The sequence below is a fragment of the Podarcis cretensis genome (genome assembly GCF_951804945.1).
Source record: "Podarcis cretensis genome assembly, chromosome: 5".
NCBI lineage: Eukaryota > Metazoa > Chordata > Lepidosauria > Squamata > Lacertidae > Podarcis > Podarcis cretensis.
This window is the reverse complement of record NC_137174.1, coordinates 15,485,933-15,501,441: the sequence shown is the minus strand read 5'-3', so window position 1 is coordinate 15,501,441 and position 15,509 is coordinate 15,485,933. Positions and strand designations below refer to the sequence as shown.

The 15,509-nt window shown below is 45.8% G+C and overlaps 1 protein-coding gene across 4 annotated transcripts in view; it reads right to left on the bottom strand.

Annotated features, from left to right (window-relative positions):
• The window catches only part of VCL (vinculin), a 94,301-nt gene extending 79,001 nt beyond the window's left edge, over positions 1-15,300 (bottom strand). The window contains exon 1 of one of the 4 annotated variants that reach the window (XM_079975113.1): positions 14,758-15,300. In XM_079975113.1, coding sequence (XP_079831239.1) covers positions 14,758-14,925 — 168 coding nt within the window. In that variant the 5' untranslated portion in view covers positions 14,926-15,300. The remainder of the gene's footprint in view (positions 1-14,757) is intronic. The other 3 variants (XM_079975114.1, XM_079975115.1, XM_079975116.1) reach the window with 3 other exon arrangements.
• Positions 15,301-15,509: the final 209 nt, after the last annotated feature.

Below are 15,509 nucleotides of genomic sequence, written 5' to 3'. Positions count from 1 at the left end.
GTTCTGGATCTCAGTGTCTGGGCTGAACAATGGGGGTGGAGATGCTCCTTTAGGTACAGTGGTGCCTCACAATACGAAATTAATTCGTTCCGCGAGTTTTTTCGTCTTTTGATTTTTTCGTCTTGCGAAGCACAGACTTTGGAAAAGCTTCAAAAATCACCAAAGTCTTCAAAAACCTCAAAAAAGGCTACCACACCGCGTGCTATGAGTTGCTCCTCGAAGTGAATGCACGGTTTTAAGAAAAAGGAAACAAACTTGCAAGACAAAGGAAACAAACTTGCAAGACGTTTTCGTCTTGCAAAGCAAGCCCATAGGGAAATCCGTCTTGCGAAGCAACTCAAAAAACAAAAACTCTTTCGTTTTGCGAGTTTTTTGTCTTACGAGGCATTCGTCTTGCGAGGTACCACTGTATACAGGACCGAGGCCGTTTAGGGCTTTAAAGGTCAGCACCAACACTTTGAATTGTGCTCGGAAACGTACTGGGAGCCAATGCAGAACTCTCAGAACCGGTGTTATGTGGTCCCGGCAGCCACTCCCAGTCACCAGTCTAGCTGCCGCATTCTGGATTAATTGCAGTTTCCGGGTCACCTTCAAAGGTAGCCCCACGTAGAGAGCATTGCAGTAGTCCAAGCGGGAGATAGTGTAGCATCTACCTTTCCCAACTCTGGCCAATTTTCCTTCCCTCCTCTCTGGCAGGAGCAAAGGAGGTGATCATGATGAAGCTCAGGAAGACCTTAATGTGTATCATTGCTTGGATCATCAGGACAAATTTATAAAAACGGGAGATGGAGGAAGCTGACAGAAGCAGCAGTTCTCAAATGCCCCACCATGCCCCACCAGAAAATTGTGGACAGGGGACACACACAACAGACGACTTAATAAACCTTTAGTTGTTGTTCTACAAATCAAAGCACATGCATAACTCGATAATAACTGCAGCCTTGCCTTTGTCAGAGAATCATGGCGGAACTGGATTTCACCACTGCCTAGCAGAAAATCGCCGGCTACCAAGGCCAGCCAGAATTTGTGAATCCCACAGGAGGCTTACAACACTCGACAATCTCCATCACAAACAAGGATTGGCCCACAAAGTTCTATGCAACACTAATACATGTGTCACAGCTAGTGATGCAAACGCCTAGATTTTGCAGCAAGCCAACATGAGCTCTGCGAATGAAGGAACTTCCTTACAGAAGTAGCCTAGCTGGGGGGGGGGGGGAGACTGCTAACTCAACTATACAGATACTTGCAGAGATTAATTGTCTCTGAAGAAGAACACGCTATTAACCACTAATGCCACAAATAAATCTTCCCACCCTCCAGTGTGCAGCCTTCCCATGACGGGCTTTTGCAAAATCAGCAAATGCAATTACATCCTATACTGTAATGAAGCCACTATGAATGGGGTAAAGCACATGTTTAAGTGCACTCTGCAGGTAAGGTAACCCACAGGTATGTTAACTGACTGTTTTAAGGTGGAAGAGAAGCCACATTCTGTGGCTAATGTGTTCCTTCCCACAAGTGCTGCTTAGGGGGCTCAAGAATGTGTGTGACTGTGCAATACCCCACAAGGATTAGGGTGCAAGACTGAGCAAAGAATCCCAGCTGGCCCAAAATGAATGCCACAATATTTCCTCACAGAAATAATGATTTTTACATATTGCTTGCTTTCTGCAGAGAGTACTCTTGTGTACAGTTAACTACCAGTAACAATACTTATTGGAGTAAAAGCAACAGATCATATCTTTTGGCATAAATGCAGTCCATCGCATTTAGTTACCAATTCACAGAAACTATTCTCCTAGAACATTTGAGTGCAGTTTGTGGAATAATCAAGTGCCTCATCCTTTGCCTCATGATCTCCATTAATTTTATTTTTTTATTTTTTTAACAGTATTTCTCTCCCATGACAACCATGCTTCAAAAAAAAGGTCTATATTAAGGAGTTCTTCACTATTCTAGCTACAAGAAGTTTAGCAGCAAGTGTAGACCCCCATTAATGACTTCACAAATTCAAAACACATGAACCCATAATTGAGACATTTTTTGGAGTCTATCAACCAATCAGCTCATTTGCCAGGCATTTCCGGAATATAACAACAACCAGACAGACTTGCATAAACTTTGCTTTCAGCCATGTTAAGAATGTCCTAGCATGGATGCAAAGGTTATTTTCCCACAGCAGGAACCACGGTCAAGATTCACAATTACAAAAATAGTAAGCCAGAAGGAGCGTTGATGACAGCCTTACAGAGAAACAAAAGGAGTTTAAAGACCGAAGCATTATTGAATTGTTCAGCTGAACTCACATAGCAAAGAGTTTGGAGTAAGCTTGCAGTATAGCATTGGCTTCTGCTTCCACAAAGCCCAGTTCCACGTAGAGCAGGGGTAGGCAACCTAAGGCCCGTGGGCCAGATGCGTCCCAATCACCTTCTCAATCTGGCCCGCAGATGGTCCGGGAATCAGCATGTTTTTACATGAGTAGAACATGTCCTTTTATTTAAAATGTATCTCTGGGTTATTTGTGGGGCCTGCCTGGTGTTTTTACATGAGTAGAATGTGTGATTTTATTTAAAATGCATCTCTGAGCTATTTTTGGGGCATAGGAATTCGTTCATTCCCCCCCAAAAAATATAGTCCGGCCCACCACATGCTCTGAGCGACGGTGGACCAGCCCACGGCTGAAAAAGGTTGCTGACCTCTGACGTAGAACAAATCCTTTACGACCCAACAGATGCAGAGCAATTGCAATTTCCTTAATTGTTTCATTAACTCTCAACAAGATTTAGCCTCAAACTAGGACTGATAACCAGAAATAGACTGCGTAAAATTCATACAGCCCGAGGGTGTGGACAGATCCCATGGATGGCTGAGGTCACCCAGCTCGGCATTTGGCATTTGACCTCACTGACTTGCTCAAAGCAGCCGGAAGAGACTTGGCCAAGAGGGCTGAAAAAGCGCAGAACGTTTCCTCGACATAATACCAAGGAGTCTGAAGGAAGCCATTGTTAAGATCTTCAGTGAATTAGCCCTCTCTAAATTGCACGGTACTGGAAGATTTCAAGCCAGCCCCCAAAATTCCATTTCTAGGCAAGGTGGTGAACCAATTCCAGGGATTGCTTATACCACTTTATATTTTAAAGAGAACACCCCAAAGCGGTTTATACCACATTGAAACATCAAACAAAACAATCCAGAATAAAGCGAATTCAAGCTTCAAGGAAAATATTTCAGATCCTTCTCTAAGTGACAGTTTGCTTTCTCCATATTTATTTACCTACATAATTCATACAGCTGCCCCATAGCAGAAGTACTCTAGGAAGCCAGGTTGGTGTAGTGGTTAGCAGGGGTCAGCAAACCTTTTCAGCAGGGGGCCGGTCCACTGTCCCTCAGACCTTGTGGGGGGCTGGACTATATATTTTTTTTTGGGGGGGAAGAATGAACTCCTATGCCCCACAAATAGCCCAGAGATGCATTTTAAATAAAAGCACACATTCTACTTATGTAAAAACACGCTGATTCCCAGACCGCCCGTGAGTCGGATTTAGAAGGTGATTGGGCCGGATCTGGCCCCCGGGCCTTAGTTTGCCTACCCATGGGTTAGAGCAGGGGTCAGCAAACTTTTTCAGCAGGGGGCCAGTCCACTGTCCCTCAGATTTTGTGGGGGGGGGGCAGACTATATTTTGGGGGAGGGAATATATGAACAAATTCCTATGCCCCACAAATAACCCAGAGATGCATTTTAAATAAAAGCATACATTCTACTCATGTAAAAACACCATGATTCCCAGACCGTCTGCGGCCCAGATTTAGAAGGTGATTGGGCCGGATCCAGCCCCCGGGCCTTAGTTTGCCTACCCATGGATTAGAGTGTCAGACTAGGACCTGGGAGATCAGGGTTCAAGTCCTCACTCAGTCATGAAGCTCAGTCACTGCCTCGTAACCTACCTCACAGGGTTGCTGTAGGGGTAGGGTGGAACCATATATAAATGCAATAAATAACCTGATTAAGAAAGCTGGAGGGGCCAGCCAGATGGAGCCGTCAGGTTGACCAAGCTGGCATCCAGAGATCTCCACATGGTCGCAACTGGACCCGCACAAGTCGCAAAATGCACCTGGCGCCTGGCTAATTTCTAACACTGACTGGAACCAATAGTTAGTTACGAATCACACTAATGAAAGTTCTGTGTTAACAAGGCCTTAAGAACTAGTTAGCAAGCCCTGGTTAAGGAATCGGGGTTAATGTTATTCAGAGTTAAGTTTGCTAACCACAGTTAAAGTCAGCCTCAGGAACTCACACTTCAAAGAGGCCGAAGCCCCGAATCATGCTTTGATTCCTTTAACATGGCCAAGGGCCACTCTATAACAGGACCCACACCCTTTACATCAGAGCAAATAGACAAGATCAGTATGGCAACATTAATCATCTGCCTTACTTTTAATAACTACTAGAAACATGTACTCACATGGTCCTTGGACAGCTATAATTATAAATACGAAAGATCATGACCAGACCCTTCTCAACATTATCGGGCTTATTTTTAGATTACTTCCTGATAACAGCTACTTTTTCAGAGAAGTGTTGGACTCAGTGAAACAGTGATCTGAGTTGAAGAGTACACACATCTCTTTTAAGAGTTGGCGCTTTGGTGCAGAATATTTCTCAAAGCAATTAAAAGGTAGGTGGACAAGAGTGCATGAGCCTGTATGGCGCTCATGTGCTCCCAACAGGGAACATTATACAGTGGTGCCTCGCAAGATGAAAAGAATCCGTTCCGCAAGTCTCTTCGTCTTGCGGTTTTTTTGTCTTGCGAAGCAACCCTATTAGCGGCTTAGCGCTATTAGTGGCTATTAGCGGCTTAGAAAGGGGGGGGGAGCAAAAAAAATCACAAGACTCGCAAGACGTTTTCGTCTTGTGAAGCAAGCCCATAGAGAAATTCGTCTTGTGAAGCACCTCGAAAAACGGAAAACCCTTTCATCTAGCGGGTTTTTCGTCTTGCGAGGCATTCGTCTTGCGGGGCACCACTGTACTATAAAATAAGAATAAGAATAAGAATAAGAATAAGAATAAGAATAATTTATTTATAGCCCACTCATCTGGCTGGGTTTCCCCAGCCACTCTGGGAAGCTCCCAACAGAATTAATGATACTACTAATAAAAAAGCAATAAAACACCAGACATTAAAAACTTCCCTAAACAGGGTTGCCTTCAGATGTCTTCTAAAAGTCAGATAGCTATTTATTTCCTTGACATCTGATGGGAGGGCGTTCCACAGGGCGGGTGCCACTACCGAGAAGGCTCTCTGCCTGGTTCCCTGTAACCTCACTTCTCACAGGGAGGGAACCACCAGAAGGCCCTCAGAGCTGGACCTCAGTTTCCGGGCTGAACGATGAGGGTGGAGACACTCCTTCAGGTATACTGGGCTGAAGCCCAGTACTGCCTTGAAATCCAGCAAAGCCCAACGTTTCCCTTGACAGAAGGGTCTAAAATTTAAAATATTGCAGCGGCATGGTGGCAAAGTCTCTGAGAGCCAAACTAGATACAATAGGGGTGGCTCCATTTATTAGCCCTGCATCTGAGATTCCTGCATCACAGGGGGTTGGGCTAGATGACCCTCAGGATCCCTTCCTTTCTTTGATTCTATGTATGAAGCAGTGCGGGCGAGGAGATCCAAACTCTCCCCCCACCAGCCTGTTTTATCTCTGTGTGGTTCCAACATAAGAAGTGTACCAAACTGGGGAGCGGAGTACCAGTGACAACAGAACGCAGGAATGCAAGGCAGGGGAAAGTTCAGCCCCCCTCGCCTCCCCACCCTTATTGATGTAAAAATTGGAAGCCACCACCTGCTTTAATCCAGAACATGGAAAACATATGATTCAACAAGCATGGATACTGGTGTCATGTCAGCTTTGGTCCTCTGGGGAAGGGGGAAGAAGAGGAAGAGATCACTGCCTCTGGAGGAGTTTGGCCACAGAGCTACATCTATGTTATTGGTGGTGGCGCAACAAGTGCTATTGCTCCAGAAGGCCTTTGTCCTGGGAGCAGAACTTCCCTCTTGGCTGCTAAAGAAGAGAGACTTCTCCCTTTCCCTCCAGAGGCTGTATTATTCCAGCTGCTGCAAAGAGACAATTAGGGTGAGTAATTAAATTTTTTCTTCCACTTGTTTATGATCAAGGACTTGCCGAGGGAAACACTAATTTACTAGAACCTTCTCCCTCTGATAGAAGCCACATTCAGCGGAAGAGGCATCTGTTTTCCTTTAAAGCAGCTGCTTGTTCAAGAAATTTCTTGCCTCCTCAAGAACAGGACCACTGCTCTGAACAGCGTACTAGTTAAGAAGAGTCGCTGAAGTAAGGCTGTCTGAAGTGGTTTAGAAATTGGACGCACCCCAAAACATTCTTTTGTTGACTTCTGGATACACAGGCAGAGGTCAATTCCAATGCAAGCTCTTCAAAACGGTGACATAATCAATAAGGTTAACACTGCCAGCCAATCACTAATTCCAGAAGATTTAAAGAGCAGTATCAAATCTACAGAGTCCAGACAAGTTATATCATTGTTGGGAGCAACACACACCCCACCTGACCCTCCCCATGCATGAATGGAAAGCAGTTCCTTGCAGACACAGAGGAGGGAGGAGAATACCGTATTTTTCGCTCTATAAGATGCACCAGACCACAAGACGCACCTAGTTTTTGGAGGAGGAAAACAGGAAAAAAAATATTCTGAATCTCAGAAGCCAGAACAGCAAGAGGGATCACTGCACAGTGAAAGCAGCAATCCCTCTTGCTGTTCTGGCTTCAGCGATAGCTGCGCAGCCTGCATTCGCTCCATAAGACGCACACACATTTCCCTTTACTTTTTAGGAGGGAAAAAGTGAGTCTTATAGAGCAAAAATACCGTACTTCCTTCCAACAACATCCTCAAGGAGGGGGGCAAGCTTGCAGGACTGCTGGGGTTCAGAAGGTATATAGAATTACTTCTGGTAAAAGGAAATAGACGAGTCCATGTGTGCAAACAAATGCTGCTTTGAATCTCATCCAGCCTGCCAATTATAATTTATCAACGAAGTACAACCATTTTTTAAAGAGAGATCTAGCGCTAACCACTTACTTACAGGGAGTAAGCTCCATTAAATGCAATTGGACTTGTAGTGTATAGGATTACACAGTTGATGGCTGTATGGTATTTCCTCACTAAATCTGACTAGCATAGCCAACATGCCCCAAACCTTTTAATAAGTGCAACTATCCCATCCAACGCAAGAATGCATACAAGATTACCGCATTCATTTCATACAGGATTTCAGGTTCCTGACCTCTAAAATTAAGATTCATGTCAAAGTGAGTTATAGTCCAACTACATCGTCTAAGGGGGAAAAGAATGAAGCACATTCACAACTGCCACCATCTTCGTGCTAAATAAAGGTATAGGTAAAGGTACCCCTGACCGTTAGGTCCAGTCGCGGACGACTCTGAGGTTGCACGCTCATCTCGCTCTATAGGCCACGGGAGCTGGCGTTTGTCCGCAGACAGCTTCCGGGTCATATGACCAGCATGACTAAGTTGCTTCTGGCAAAACCAGAGAAGCGAACTGAAACACTGTTCACCTTCCCACCGGAGCGGTACCTATTTGTCTACTTGCACTTTGATGTGCTTTCGAACTACTAGGTTGTCAGGAGCTGGGATCAAGCAACGGGAGCTCACCCTGTTGCGGGGATTAGAACCGCGACCTTCTGATAGGCAAGCCCAAGAGGCTCAGTGGTTTAGACCACAGCGCCACCTGCGTCCCTTCGTGCTAAACAATCAGACCTAAATGAAAAGAGCAATAGTTTGGAACTCTGATTTTAGTTTTTAAATCAAGATGCACTACATTTGGCAGAACACCCATATCAGAAGTTCAAAACTGAATTTAAACAACATGTGATGTGTCGCAAAAGTGATATGTTCCAGTTTTTATTGTCGTTCTCTTAGGTTTAATTTCCTAACTCAACTGCATTCCCCTTCAAATGAAATTCCACATCTCAGATTTCAGTCATCTTAAATAATAAATGCTACTTTATGCCCTGAAGCACTACCACAAGGGAAACTCCACACTTAGCAAACGTTGGAGTAAATGCCAAAAACACACCTACCATCAATAAAATAAAGAGAAAGTAGTTAATTTTACATCAGTTTGCACATACATGTGCATATGTCTTTGACCTTAGTTCAGATTAAAACATGATTTATTTATTCTTTAAAAGGGTGTGTGTGCCAAATTCAATGTTGCAATTAAACAACTTTTATATATCACTGATATATCCTCCCCTCCCCCCCAAAAACCCCTCAAAGCAATTCTTCAAATAGCCTTGCACATCTTTTCCCAACCTGGTGCCATACGGATGTTGGAGGACTACAACTCCCATCAGCCCAAGCCAGCGTGGCCAATGGTCAGGGATCATGGAAGTCCAAAAACTGTTGGAGGGCAATAGTTTAAAGGTGGCTGTACTTGTATAATAGGATACTGTCATGTAACAAGAGTGTTTGCAAATACAGTGGTACCTTGGTTTACAACCATAATCCATTCCGGAGGTCCGTTTGTAAACCAAAACAGGTTGTAACCCAAGGCGCGCTTTCGCCAATGGGGCCTCCCAAAACAATTTGTTCGTAATCCCCCCAAAAATGGGTTGTAATCCAAAAAAAGGTTGCAAACTGGGGGACACACTTCCAGGTTTGACGTGTTTGTAATCCAAAACGTATGCAAACCAAGATACCATTATATTGGTTTGCTTTGGCCCTTAGCAAAATCATGGCTGGTGTGAGTTTTGAACTTACACTCAGATTACATTCTTTATAAGTGAAATCCCAAAATGAGAGGAAGTAAGGCCCACTGAGCTCAGTGCAATTTACCCAGAGCCTAGGACTTGCTCTCGTTGCTCGGTCCCTGCTCCTGCCAAGCTAGCAGTTCGAAAGCACGTCAAAGTACAAGTAGATAAATAGGTACCGCTCCAGTGGGAAGGTAAACGGTGTTTCTGTGCGCTGCTCTGGTTTGCCAGAAGCGGCTTAGTCATGCTGGCCACATGACCCGGAAGCTGTACGCCGGCTGCCTCGGCCAGTAAAGCGAGATGAGCACCGCAACCCCAGAGTCGGCCACGACTGGACCTAATGGTCAGGGGTCCCTTTACCTTTAAACACACTTAGGATTGCTCTATTAGCACTATCCTAAATCAGCTCCTCATGCACATCGAAGGAATGAAGTGTTTTTAGCCGGTCAATCCAATCCTACCCTGCCACACTCAAACACGTACACTTCAACAAGAGTAACACAAGCAGAAGTTTTCAACACAAGAGCTAAAGCATTATCCTACCCCTTACTAAAATTTTGCAGTGAAGCACAGAATTAATTTCAATTAACAAACAGCCCCAAGCCCAGCTATCCAATGCACAGAGACCTCATTAAAGTTTGAAAGCGGAAAACGAAAGGGTTAAAAAGTGACAAGAGCTCTTCTTCCCGGACTTGAATTCATGAAAAGTGATCCAACCTGTTTATCCCCCACTTGCAATTTAGAAAGTTGGCTTCTGAAAGAAATTGGTTCAGTATGGCTCCCTCAAGAGATTAGCACTGGTTTCTGAACATCAACAATACTGAGCTATGATACAGTGGCGGAACACATTGTGGTGAAACGTAACCTCAGGATCCGTTCAGAAATAAATGCTGCCAACATGCCAACAACATTGCAATCCAGCCTCATACAAGCTATAAACCTTGCAGGTCAAAGAAAGTTGGTGGCTTGTTTCCCCTGCACCGACAGACGCAACAAACCAACCACATGCAAGAGAAAAGCGCATGTAAGAAAATCAGTTCTAACCACTTCACCGCTAAGGAAAAGTAACTGACAGTATAATGTAGGAACAAGCTCCACCCACTGCCTGCTATTACAGAAACATAGAAAATATGCGTAATATTCAGAATCGGAATCCACAAACTGTGCCATATTACTGGCATTTAGATACCGACAAGATGAAATAAGAACATAGGAAGGGTTTGCTGGATCAATCCAATCCAGCATCTTGGTCTCACAGTGGCTGACCTACGGGAAACCAGGGAACAGAACATTTGCACAAGACCCCTCTCCTCTCCCATGATTTCCAGCAACTGGTATTTTTGAACACTGCTGCCTCCCAAGTGTGGAGGCAAAGCATAGGCTAGTAGCCACCGATAGCCCTCTCCTCCAGGAATTTGTATGATCCTCTTTTAAAGCCATCCAAGTTCGTGGCCAGTACGTTTCCGAGCACAATTCAAAGTGTTGGTGTTGACCTTTAAAGCCCTAAATGACCTCGGCCCAGTATACCTGAAGAAGCGTCTCCACCCCCATCATTCTGCCCGGACACAGGTTCAGTGCCGAGGGCCTTCTGGCAGTTCCCTCACTGCGAGAAGCAAAGCTACAGGGAACCAGGCAGAGGGCCTTCTCGGTAGTGGCACCCTCCCTGTGGAACGCCCTCCCATCAGATGTCAAAGAGATAAACAACTACCTGACATTTAGAAGACATCTGAAGGCAGCCCTGTTAAGGGAAGTTTTTAATGTGTGACATTTTAATGTATTTTTAATCTTTGTTGGAAGCCGCCCAGAGTGGCTGGGGAAACAAACAGAGTGGCGGGATACAAACAAACAAACAAACAAATAATATATTCCAAAACGAATTCCGGTGCCGTGAAGTTGTAAACAACTGTTGCATTTGGGGCTGTTGAACTATCCGTCTAATTAACCGCACGTACCAATCGATACGAAAGGATTTACAACTCTGCAAAGGACACAGATGGTGTGGGCTTGAACTGAAAATATGCACCAAGCATCGTTGGGCTTTTTAAATGTGAGAGATCCCTCACCCTTGCAAAAGAATGCAGAGAGGGAATGTGTGTAAAATATGTAGCATGATAAAGTAAACAGGGGCAGTATATGAATGGGCAACAAGAGTTCTCAATGGGCAACAATAGAAGCAGCGGGGTGGGGGGGTGAAGAATCCTGCATGAACTCCATGGAGAAAAAGTGGAGAAAGAACAATACATACACAGGACTCAGCTATACAGTTGCAAATAAAACGTTTTAAGTGTACTTTAAGTGCAATACACAATGTGACACTAGATGGCAGTGGTGAGCCTTATGGAAAATTCAATGTATTTTTAAAACACTTTTTTAAAAAAGCATTTTCATATGTGTGTAGATCCCAACACAGTCTACCTGAAGAAAATGGGAGAACTGGAGAACACACATGCACTATATTACCTACCAACCCTGGTGGTTGGCGACTGTCCAATACAATATTTTGGGATTCGGGGATGTTTTCTGCAGCTGTTCCACTTGCCATTCGCTTCTATCTGCCTGGAAGGGGACTGTGGGAAAAGCAGGAAAGGAGAGTGGGGAATGCGTGCCAAGATCAGAAGTCGCAGAGACTGAAGCTTCAAAGGAACAGTAGCTCAAGTAAGCTTCATAGAACGAATGTCGTGGATCCGTAACAGCGTCACTTATTCTCAATCACAAGGGAAAGATGTAATAAGGACAGGGAAGGACTTGTCAATGAAAGGGCAGGAATGCAAAGGGGGAACCCTACACCCAGCCGCCCACAGTGAAACTGATCTAACACAGGAAAACAGTTTGTAAACTGGAATCTTCCGTTTGCTGCCACCGCTAACTGGCTGCGGAAAATTCATTGGTTGGGTATTATCTCTGGCCTTTGAGTTTCCTACATCTTTTTAAGGATGCAGTAAGGGGAAAGGCACTGTTTGGACTTGAAAGGATAGGAACTTTATCAAAAGAATGTGGTGATTCAGAGTATCTAAGGCAGAGGTCAGCAAACTTTTTCAGCAGGGGGCCGGTCCACTGTCCCTCAGACCTTGTGGGGGGCCGGACTATATTTTGAAGAAAAAATGAACGAATTCCTATGCCCCACAAATAACCCAGAGATGCATTTTAAATGAAAGGACACATTCTACTCATGTAAAAACACCAGTCAGGCCCCACAAATAACCCAGAGATGCATTTTAAATAAAAGCACATATTCTGCTCATGTAAAAGCACGCTGATTCCCGGACTGTCCGTGGACCGGATTTAGAAGGTGATTGGGCCAGATCCGGCCCCTGGGCCTTAGTTTGTCTACCCATGATCTAAGGCCTAAGGAAGGGGGAAGGGGTAGAACAGTCAGGCTGAAGGGCTGGTCAAGACGGATTTGAAGGGAACAACACTGTTACTGTAGGAGCAGATGTAAATATGAGGCACTACAACACTAGAAGAAGTGCAAGGGCTTCCTTTGGGAACAGGACAATGATTTAGAGGGGATGGAAAGTTGGAAAGTTGAGGGCAATGTAGGGACATGCAGGGCAGGGGAAGAAATGGGAGGAGGGGCAGCTGTGCAGTCGGTCCCTTGTTTCCAGATTCCTCAGCACTGCAGAGCATGCTCTCAAAGAAAATGACCCCCATCCCAGCATTCGCAACGGTTTTAGAAGTCTGGCCTGGTATCGGATAACAGGTAAAAAGGTAAAGGACCCCTGGAAGGTTGAGTCCAGTCAAAGGCGGCTATGGGGTTGCGGCACCCATCTTGCTTTCAGGCTTTTATCCACAGACAGCTTTCCGGGTCATGTGGGTAGCATGACTAAACTGCTTCTGGAGCAACAGGACACCGTGACAGGTGCCAGAGTGCACGGAAATGCCGTTTACCTTCCTGCCACAGTGATACCTATTTATCTACTTGCACTGGCGTGCTTTCGAACTACTAGGTTGGCAGGAGCTGGGACAGAGCAACAGGAGCTCACCCTGTCACGGGGATTCGAACCGCTAACCTTCTGATCGGCAAGCCCAAGAGGCTCAGTGGTTTAAGTGGTTTAAACCACAGCGCCACCCAACTGCCCCCATCAAGTAACAATGCTAAGGGGCAAAGGGGGTGGGGTGGGAACAGCGAGAGAGTGATGCCGCCCCTCTGTTATTTTATTTTACTTTTTTTAAAACCCTCCTTCACAGAAACACAATAAAACATTATCCCAATAATACATTGCCACTGTCATAGCTGGCGAAGACCGTGCAGGAAAGAGGTGGGTCAGGGAACCGGGGCATCACCATTCAGAGGCAGCATCAGAAAATGGTGCAGCACAGTTGGTAAAGCACGAGGCTCTAAATGTCAAGATTGTGGATTCAACTCCCACGTGGGGGCAAAAGATTCCTGCCTTGCACGGGGTTTGGCTAGATGACCCCTTCCAACTCTACAATTCTATGATACTATAAAAAGCAAGCCTTGCCAGAAAGTCAGAGTGGGGGCACACAGTGGAAAGGGTCATAGTTCAGCGGCAGAGCATCTGCCCATGTGCAGAAGGTTTGACTTCCCACCCCACCCCCAACATCTCCAAGTAGGGCCGGGAGAGGTCAACGTCTTAAACCCTGGATTCAGTGTAAGGGAATACTAAGCTATGTAGGTTAAGGATACAACTCAGCATAACAGTAGCTTCCGACATTCCTAAGAGGAGGAAGTAAGGGAGCCGGGAGGAGAATGCAAGATGGCATGTGGAGCCTTCTCTCTTTACAGAAGAGGAGGAAAATGCAGAGTTTGAGAAGAACACACACCCAGGACTGGGACCTATTCAGATCCTATCTACCTTCAGCAAGGAATTCACAGAAATTACTTTGAACGATACCTGTTGGGCTTACTTTTAAGCATTTCATAAAACATGGAGATCTATAAATGAAACTATTCTGGTCTGCCAAGTTATGGGAAACAGCTCTTTAAGGAAAAATTAACTCATAAGTTACTGGTCTTGAGAGGCCAACACAAAGAGGACAAATTTATTTCTATTTGGTTATGATTTAATAGTGTATTATCACTAACCAAGAACATGAACAATAACCTCCTCCAGCTTTCAAATATATTTAGCTGCTTTAATTGGCTAGCACTCTCTGAGGTGGCGCCTTTACGGTTATCCAGGGATAGTTTTAGGTTATATTCTGAGAGTTTATGATTAACGCACCCCGTTAAGGTCCTGTTGAGGTATTTATATCCCCGGCTTCGTCTGCTATCAAAAATACGGTTATTACTCTGTATTCTTTTGATTCCGTAAGCTTTGCGAATCATATTCTGAATCACCCAGCCTGCTGCCCTACGATCCCTGTTCGACTTTAAACTCAACTAAAATTAACTTTGAAAAAACAAACAAACTACTGCTTTGTTGTTGCTTGAAAGAGGGACAAAGCAAGTTTGGGTGTGTCAAGCGACTAAACGGGAGTTTGATAAGGAAGAGGAAGGCAGAAGGGGAAACTTGTCAGGAAGCCTTGGAAGGAATTTTTCCTCCCTCCTTCCTTTTTTGCTGGGTGAAGAGAAGACCTTTTAACCTGGAAAGTCAACATGGGACAGCTCAGCCATTTCCCAGCCAGTGAGGCAAGACCAGGAACACACCAAGGGGATTAATCAAGACTCCTCCTGCAGTGACAACTTCGTTGCTGCCCGAACTTTTTCTTGCATTCCCTAAACACTCTTTTTTTTTTTTTTTTGCGGGGGAGGGGGACTTAAGGTGGGGCCGGATTGAAGTTTGCTGGGACACACACACACAGACAGACAGACAAACACTCCGCCATCAAACAGCCAAGCTCCCTAATGCAAAAACTGGGAGAGCAAGAGGCTTGGGTGTGTGTTTCCATTTACTTTAAGAGAGCCGCGTTTCTTCCGCAATGAAATTAAGAATCCCGAGCCTCCCAGGCAAGCAAGCAAGCTGGCTCTGTCTCTCTCTCAACTCACCCGGACCAGGTTGCTCACGGCGGATTGCACGGCGGCCACGGGAGCGGTGAGATCCGGGATGGCCTTGCCGTCCACCTCGCCCTCTTCGTGCATGATGACCAGGTGTGAGATCTGCTGCGCCACCGGCTCCAGGATACTCTCGATCGTGCGGGTGTGGAAGACGGGCATGGTTGCTCAGGTTCCCACGACGGTGCAGAGGAGAAGCAATAGATTTATGTAACTTCTGCGAGTGGAAAGCGGGCAGTTCCCCCCAGGTTTGGAACAAAACTGGCTGAATATATATATATAGGTTTATCTTCTTCTTTTTCTCCACCCCACCCAGCTCCCTTGAAGAAGTCTCCGCGGACGCCCAGCCTCTCCCGCAGCGCCTTCCCAACTCCTCGCCCGGCAGCGCTGACTGACGCCCCTTCTGCAGGCAGGCGGCGCTTTTCAGCCGGCGCAGCCTAACCCGTTCCCTGCCCTTCCCTTGCATTCCTCCTGCAACCCTGGGCAGAAGGGGACCGTCTGTCCCCCGCCTCCTCCCCGCCTCGGCCAATGATGGAACGCCAATCCTCCTTTCATTGGAGGAGCGCCCGCGTCGATCTGCATTCCGACTCCACCCCCCTGGGTCCTCCCTGCCCTCGCCTTATCCTCCCCCCCCCTCCACCTTTTCTCTTTCCAGCTCTCCTGCCCAAAGGAGGTTTGGTTGCTCCGACACTGGTTTTCCCAGCGTTGGAGGTGACGTCAGACATTCTGGAGTCCATATAAGGAGA